The sequence below is a fragment of the Otolemur garnettii genome, unplaced genomic scaffold (assembly GCF_000181295.1).
Source record: "Otolemur garnettii isolate 467f Iridium unplaced genomic scaffold, OtoGar3 scaffold00087, whole genome shotgun sequence".
Classification (NCBI taxonomy): Eukaryota; Metazoa; Chordata; class Mammalia; order Primates; family Galagidae; genus Otolemur; species Otolemur garnettii.
The window spans coordinates 5,128,012-5,136,690 of NW_003852482.1; the positions used below are offsets into that span (position 1 = coordinate 5,128,012).

An 8,679-nucleotide genomic window follows, 5' to 3' on the forward strand; every position below is an offset into this window, starting at 1 on the left:
AAAAAAAAAAAAAGATCAAGGTAGATTCAGTTGATTAAAAATAAACAAAAAGGAAAATAAATCAATCCTAGGTAAGGAAAGTGCACACACACAGGCTGAGACCTGTCTTGTCCGTTTTTGCCAAACCCTGAGGTTAGACGGTTATGAACAGAACTTTTAAAAAATCCACCAAAGGTGACATTCGCATTTGGCAATATAAGGGTGGCAGCTGAGGTTACGTACTTTTTTGCCTCTGACATATGTAGGGGAATGAAATTATTATAGTAATAAAAGTCTGTCATTCTATTCATAAAAACTTCACTTGTTTGTGCTGCATTCTTTGTGTTGGGGCGATCATTTGCCCTTAGAATACTTTTCTAGCTTAAAGAGTTCTTTGACTGAATAAAAAGTAGAAGGCCAGAAGCAAAAAGAACTGCAAGGCTCTGAGGGGCCTTGGGACTCAGTGCATCTGGCCCTGTTTTGGTATACCTTGTTTCTCGCTTCCTGTTTTCTTTTGTTTCAAGGGTGTATTTAAGTGTTTTTTAGAGACAGTCTCACTTTGTGGCCCTCTACTGAGGCCACAAAGTGGCCATGTGCCATGGCATCACAGTATCAGTGCCATGACATCACAGCTCATAGCAACCTCAAACTCTTGGGCTTAAGTGATTCTCTGGCCTCGGCTTCCTAAGTAGCTGGGACTACAGTCACCCGCCACAACACCTGCTATTTTTTTGTTGGAGTTGTCATTGTTGTTTTAGCTGGCCTGGGCCAGGTTCAAACCTTCTAGCCTCAGTGTGTGTGACTGATGCCCTACCCCCTGAGCTACAGGCTCCGCCAAATACCCATGATTTTAATAGTGAAGAATAACAAGTCTTTTGTTTACTATACTCTGCGTTTGCAGATAAATTTATGAGAGAAGATGTTACTGACCTGAAGAAGTTATAGATCGCTATCATCATAACTTGTTCAGATCTTACTAGAGTTTTGTTGTTGCCTTAGTAATAACATGAATGATCTTTCTGCATTGAGGTTTAAGAATCTTAGGATGTCCCCATGACTGCATTAATGTACACAGCTATGATTTAATAAATAAATAATCTTAGGATGTTATAAAGATTGTTCTTTACTTAAATTATTTAAGGTGTTTAATCTCAATCTATTTGTATTATGATAGAGGTTTTTTTTAGGCTGGGCACTGTGGTTTACGCTTGTAATCCTAGCACTCTGGGAGGCCAAGGCCAGTGGATCCACTTGAGCTCACAAGTTCAAAACCAGCCTGAGCAAGAGCCATACCCTGTATCTACTAAAAATAGAAAAACTAGCCAAGTGTTGTGGCAGGCACCTATAGTCCAAGCTACTTGGGAGGTTGAGGCAAGAGGATCTCTTGAGCTCAGGAGTCTGAGGTTGCTGGGAGCTGTGACACCACAGCACTTTAACCTAGGCAACAGAGTGAGATTCTATCTAAAAATAAAAAGAATAGTGGGTTTTTAGCACTTTAATATATTTTTTATATGGGATTAATGTGTTTTAAAGCCTTAAATAGTTACATATCTATATTAAGCCATTTGTTGTACATGTACTTAATGTCTGTTGTCTGTCAAGCATTGTCAGTGCCATAGTATACAAACCAACAAGGTCTGTGCCCTTATCAGATTTCCTTCTGGAGCTGTGACTACCAGCTGTGACACTGGTGGCTGCTGAACGCATGAAGTGTGGTTAGTCCAGACTGAGATGCGCTGTAAAAGTAGAACACACCCTGGGTTGTGCAGGCTTGGCATGAAGAATGGAATGTAGAGTCTCTCTTTTTTTTTTTTCTTTGCTTCTTTGAGACAGAGTCTCAGATTGTTGCCTCCAGTAGAATGCCATGGCATCACAGCTCACAGCAACCTCAGACTACTGGGCTCAAATCATTCTCTTACCTCACCCTCCCCGTAGCTGGGGGTACAGGTGCCCAACACAACACCCAGCTATTTTTAGAGACAGGGTCTTAACTCTAGCTCAGGCTGGTCTCAAACTCATGAGCTGAGGCAGTCTGCCCACCTCAGCCTCCCAGAATACTTGGATTACAGGTGTGAGCCACCTCACCTGGGCTTAGAATATCTCTTTAACATTTTGTGATACGAATGACATGTTATCACAAAAGCATTTTTAACATACTGGATTAAATGAAATATATTCTTAAAATGAATTTCATTCAAACTAAATTAGAATGAATTTTCCTATGACTACTGAGAAATTTAAAATCCACATATGGCTTATATTAGTTTGTTTGAGAGTGCTGGTGGTGTAGAGAAAGTGTTATGAACACGAGAGCCTATGTATGTATAAAAGCAGGTTGTTCCTGTGCTGAAAGAGAGGCCCAGTGCTCTGTTGGAGTGATCAATGGAACCGTCGGCTAAGGTTGCCAGGGAAGCACTCCCTATCCGGATGGCAGGAAGAAGGCCATTTCTGCCACCCATACAGAGGTTCTGGAGTGAGGAGGGGTTCAGGGATTGTCTGCTTCTGCTGCCATGTGACTGAGCCAGACCTCTGGCCTGAGACTACGGTGATTGACTGAGAGGATGGCCCACGTTGAGACTCAGACAGGAAATGACAAGAGTTCTGATCACTACCAGGCCTGTTGCTGGAACAGGGTTTCCTGACCACCCACCCCATTCAGCTTTTCCCAGGATTGCAGCACACTGCAATGAGAATACCACTTTTACTCTCATAGTTCAAACTCAGAAAACATTTCTCCTTTCTCTTAGATATAGCGAAGCAGACACCAAGAAGTTAAAGATGTACCATTCTCTCCACGGGAATGACTGGAAAAAGATTGGAGAGATGGTGGCCCGAAGTAGCCTCTCTGTGGCCCTGAAGTTCTCCCAGATCAGCACTGGTAAGCAGTAGTCCCTATGAGTCCTGCCAGGACTGGTTTAGCTCAGAAACTCTGACCTAGTGCCCAGAAATCACTGCAGCTTGTCTTCAGAGAAAACTATTGTTTGCTTAAGCCATTCTCTGCACTAACTCATTTTGTTTCCTCATACGTATTTGGTGAAACCGTGCAACCTTTATTCACTGGACTGATTTTTACCACAGTTCAGTAACTTCTGAACTTCTGTAACTTTCAATGCAAATGTACCTGCCAAATGGACCAATACCCAAGGAAACTGGTTTGGGACAGCCAAGGTAAAGGCAGTCACTTTTCCACTGTGTCAAGGAGGCTGTGGGAAGGAGGTGTGGAATTCACTTGGCCTTTCAGGAGACAGCTTTTCCTAAACCCAGTGTGGCCTGACCTCCTGTCTCTTTTTATTCTCTTGCCCCCCAAATTTCTTTGGTTATAATCTTTATATCCAAACATCTGAAGTTACTTTAAGATGACAGTCCTGGTGGGGCATGGTGGCTCATGCCTGTAATCCCAGCACTCTGAGAGACAGAGATAGGAGAATCCCTCAAACTCAGGAGTTTAAGAATACCCTGAACAAGAATGCGACCCTGTCTCTACTGAAAGTAGAAAAACTAGCCAGGCATTGTGGTGGGTGCCTGTAGTCCCAGCTACTCGGGAGGCTGAGGCAGGAGAATCACTTGAGGCTAAGAGTTTGCTTGTGAGCGCTGATCACACTATTGATTACACTCCAGTTTGGGGAACAGAATGAAACTCTGTCTCAAAAAAACAAAAAAAGACAATTGTTGAGGTTACTATTTAGCATAGGGGCTCACATACTCCAGCCACACAGAGATGCATCGAGGCCAGTTCTTCAAGTTTCTAAGTAAAACAAAAATCTGGAATTTTTTTTTTTTTAATTTTGTTAACTCTAGATACCTTTGTCTTTCTTGGAAATCTCTTAATTTTTAAATATTCATCCAAATTGTTATTGAGATAGAAGACTGTGGGCCAGGCTCAGCACCTGTGGCTCAAGTGGCTAAGGCGCCAGCCACGTACACCTAAGGTGGTGGGTTCAAATCCAGCCCAGCCCGCCAAACAGCAATGGCGGCTGCAACCAGAAAAATAGCTGTACCTTGTGGCGGGCGCCTGTGGTCCCAGCTACTTGGGAGGCTGAGGCAGGAGACTCACTTGAGCCCAGGAGATGGAGGTTGCTGTGAGTTGAGATGCCACGGCACACTACCCAGGGGGACAGCTTGAGGCTCTATCTTAAAAAAAAAAAAGAAGACTGTGGGCCAAACCAGAGATGTTGGCAGGCTTCCAGTGTGAGGCACTTTCCTTCCTTAGCTTGGCTGTGGGTGGTCTAGTGGGGAGGGCAGCACCCTGCACAGGTGAGTGGCTTCAGACCACCCGAGGGCCTCTGTCGTCAGGCATGGCACTGTTGTTGCTGTGGCTACTCTCTTGACACTAGCAACTCCTGGTGAGAGCTATGCCCATACATAGAAGCCATCTGACTTCTTTTTTTTTTTCCCATTAAATGTTCAGTAAAAATGTTTGAGAACCTCACAGTTTCAAACAGGAAACATGACTCTCTGAAACAGGAAGAATAACTTTTTTGAAGTTTAAAAAAAGCATTGCTTTAAGAAAGGATTTACTCACTGGGCACAGTAGCTCGTGCCTATAATCCCAGCATTTTGAGAGGCCAAGTCAGGAAAATTGCTTGCAGCCACGAGTTCAAGACCACTCTGGGTCCCATAGCCAGACCGTGTCTCAATCAGTCCATCAGTCAGTCAACACATAAGCAAAGAAATGAACAAGATTTGTCGTTTAATAATTTCTGGCCTTGGTTCTTAAAAGGAATCCTTGACCACGTTAGTAATTTAATTTTAATGTGCATGTATTTGTATTTTATTGTTTTGTTTGTGTAATTGAGATGTTGGCTATTGTCTTAGGAAAAGTGCCTGATTTATTATTTTGTTTTTTTAATATTGTTCGAAAACAAATAGATTAGCAACTATAAGACCATTCTTTTATATCTATAGAAAGAAACCATGGTGCTTGGAGTAAGGCAGAAACCCAGAAACTAATTAAGGCTGTTGAAGAAGTGATTTTAAAGAAAATGTCTCACCAGGAGTTGGATGAGGTCGATTCCAGACTTCAAGAAAACCCTGAAGATCGCCTGTCAGTTGTTCGGGAGAAGCTTTACAGGGGCATATCTTGGGTAGAAGTAGAAGCTAAAGTGGAAACCAGAAACTGGATGCAGTGTAAAAGTAAGTGGTAAGTTATATTCTTGGCTCTCTTTCCCCCCCACCCCTTTCTCCAGTTTCTACAGAAGGGGCAGAGGGGTGAGTTACTGCCCTGTGACGGTGTTCATGTCAAGAACCATCATGTCCAGTCCATGGCCCCAGCTGCCACAGTGTCCTACTCTGATTCAGATTAGCATTTAACAAGTAGCCTTGGCTCACTGAGAAGTACATAGCTTCCTTATAAAGAACTTGAATTTTCTTTCTTTTCTTTTCTTTTGAGACAGAATCTCTCTATGTCACCCTGGGTAGAGTGCTGTAGGCATCACAGCTCACAGCAATCTCAAACTCCTGGGCTCAAGTAATTCTCTTGCCTCAGCCTCCCAAGTAGCTGGGACTACAGGCACCTGCCACAATGCCTGGCTTTTTTTTTTTTTTGTTGTAGTTGTCATTGTTGTTTGGCAGGCCTGAGCTGGATTTGAACCCTCCAGCTCTGGTGTATATAGCTGGCACCCTAGCTGCTGAGCTACAGGCGCCACGCCAAGAACTTGAATGTTCTAAATACTGAATATTAACTTGATTTCTTTACTCATCTCTTTCTAAGTTTTTAGTAAAAGAAGATAGTTATCTGTTTGCAGTGCTAAAATATGAAGTGAATGTTCAGAAGGCGCGTCACAAGCATGGTGATCAGTACCAGCTCTGCCTCTCTTTATTTTACTCTCAAGTTCAGCAGTTCCTCTGTCTCCATCTGAAGTGAGGCCCTCATGTTCTTAGCTGCACCCTGATCTTGCTGCACTTTGCCGGATGTAGCTTTTCAAGTCCTAGAGGGTTGCAGCGTGACCCTTGAACCCGCACCTTGTGCACAAAGCACACCCAGCGACCCCTGAATGCCACACAGAAGTGAAACCAGAGTGGGCACGTTTTGTGTTAAAAGCACACTCCTGGGTTACACTGTTTATGTACCTCATGGCTCTGCTGCAGGTGCATGATAATACACTCAGAGGAATCAGACAGATTTGGGAAGGTATAATATGGAGGAACTGGAGCTCTTCCTACCCCTGTATTTTAAGCTTAAAAAAAGGGAAGACAAGGTTGTAAACCTCAATTGGAAGATGATGCATCAGTGTTAAGAAAGGGAAATGATAATGATTAAGGGTGGTCCTGTTTCAACATTGTTAAGATAACATTACAATGTTTCTCTTTTAGGCTGGGTGCAGTGGCTCACACCTGTAATTCTAGCACTTTGGGAGGCTGAGGCAGGTGGATTGCTTGAGCTCATGAGTTCAAGAATAGCCTGAGTAAGAGTGAGACCCTATCCCTACTAAAAGTAGAAAAACTAGCTGGGCATCATGGCAGACACCTGTCGTACCAGCTGCTCAGGAGATTGAGGCAGGAGGATCTCCTGAGCCCAAGAGTTTGAGGTTGCAATGATGCTGTGGCACTCTACCCATGGCACAGAAATGAAAATGAAAATTTTGTAATATGTGTAAGTAGAACTCTTCATATTCATCATCCAGTTTTAGTAATCACCAATTTTCTATCATTTTATTTATCTCTTTCTACTTTTTAAAAAAATAGGTATTTTTTTATGGTGTAAAATGTTAGCAATGATGAGAAGTTAGAAGTTGGTTCTGAATGAAGGCAGTTTAGATGATAAAAATTCAGGAAATTTTAGTGGAAACTTTACCACTGAAAATAAACTAAATTTTTCTTTTACTACAGGACAGAAATTCTAACCAAGAGGATGACTAATGGCCGGAACATATACCGAGGAGTTAATGGCCTGCGGGCCAAAATCAATCTTATTGAAAGGTACAGGAATAGAAATTGATGCTATTTTAATTGTTTTCTCTCTAGCCAAAGAGTAGTTATTAATGCAGCAGACTCTGTAGTGAGATTGCCAGGGTTCAAATCCCTGTCCAGGACTTTCTACATGTATTACTGTGGGCATGTGACCTACCATTCTTAGTTTATTAATCTTAACACGAGGATGGTAATAGTACCTACTTCTTAGTGTTGTCAAGACATTAAAATGAAATAATGTGCATAAAATGTACTATGTGCTCAATAAATATAGTTAATTTGGGCTTTGCCACTTTTCACGTGAATATAATTCAGACAGAGCCTCCTGCTTTCCAGCAGAGTTTGCTGTTATTACCGTTGCTTGGTCTTTGGGTTTGTCCTTGAGTCCTGGGCCCCCAAACAGTCCTCCCTGAAGTGTGTGGAGTGGTAAGAGAAAGGGAGAGACAGACCTGTTTTATGAAGCCTGCAGGATTAGCAAGCCTGGCAAAAACCTTTTGGATTCAGCCCCTCTGTCCACCTTTGTTCTCTCCCTACTCTCTGGCATGAACCCTGCTTCAAGTTCACTGGTGTGCTTCTCGATTCTCTATGCTAGTTTGCCTCCACCTCTTCTTCTAGAGAGACAGTGTAGACTAGCAGGTCCAGGGAGGGCATCTTGAGTCAGGCAGACCTGGGTTCCAGGGTTGGCACCACCGGTCAGCCATGAAATCTTGAGCCCACGACTCGGTGTCTCAGCACCATTTCTTTGTCTATAGAATGGGGCTAATCCTCCCCAGCTCATCAGTTGGCTGTACAGAGTACTGTACAGGAATTTGTGCACATAAAGGTCTTAGCACAGTGTCTATCACATAGCAAGTGATGAGTATGGATGTAGTATTTCTGTGTGTCTGTGCTGAATGGTGAAGTTGTGTTTTTTACTATGAGAAAGCTACATGGTTTGGTGGGAGACACAAAGGCTCAGAAGGAGGAGAGATGTCTTTTCAGCCCATCTCTGTGTTACCTAGGAATAACCTTGGGCTAGGATAGATGATCTCACGGGGTGGGTGTAATGAGGGAGCTGAGGCACAGGTGAAAGCCCTGGAACCTCTTCACACTTAATAATCCATGGGTCCATGAAGATGTCCATCATGCTAATCTTTGCTTGAAAATTTAACTTTTTAATTTTCTCATAGGTTATATGAAGAAGATGTAGAAGATGCCAATGAAATAGATTGGGAGGATCTTGCCAGTGCCATAGGGTAAGACCATTTGTTTAATGTTAAGTTAATTAAAAGAAAAGGTGACTTTTAACAAATGACTGCCTGGCAGATTTTAAAGAGACAAGACTGAAATCGATGCTACCTGTGGAATTTTATGTAAGTGGTGATTAAGATTCCTCATGTTTGCTAGAAAACCAATTTGGTATCATACAGAGTAAAAACTGAGTTTTCGGAGCAAACTATAATAATAAAGTTTCTGAGCTGCTAAGTAGATAAGGTTTTCCTGGCATCACATAGATCAGTAATTGGGTATGTTTTTCACTTTTCTTTTTGGAGTTTGTCAGGTAGATCATCACACCTCAAGTGTTTTGTGATTTTAGGTAGAGGCAGTTTCCATAGTGCAGCAGTGATCACACTGACCTCACAAATTTCAGGGAGAGCATAAAGCATCATAGCTGCAGCCCAGCCCCCTGGCCCCCATCTCAGCTCTCTAGTTGGAGAGTGGTCATGATGGGGAAGTATTACTGTACAGTCAATTTGGCACTGACGGGCAGCAGTGGTAAGACGGTCGATACTCTGGTTTAGCAACAAGGGA

At 42.7% G+C, this 8,679-nt stretch overlaps 1 protein-coding gene across 1 annotated transcript in view; it reads left to right on the forward strand.

Moving 5' to 3' along the window:
* TTF1 (transcription termination factor 1) overlaps positions 1 to 8,679 on the forward strand; it is a 28,278-nt gene that overhangs the window by 11,848 nt on the left and 7,751 nt on the right. The window contains exons 5-8 of the mRNA XM_012808204.2: positions 2,727 to 2,857; positions 4,885 to 5,119; positions 6,808 to 6,897; positions 8,058 to 8,123. Coding sequence (XP_012663658.1) covers positions 2,727 to 2,857; positions 4,885 to 5,119; positions 6,808 to 6,897; positions 8,058 to 8,123 — 522 coding nt within the window. The remainder of the gene's footprint in view (positions 1 to 2,726; positions 2,858 to 4,884; positions 5,120 to 6,807; positions 6,898 to 8,057; positions 8,124 to 8,679) is intronic.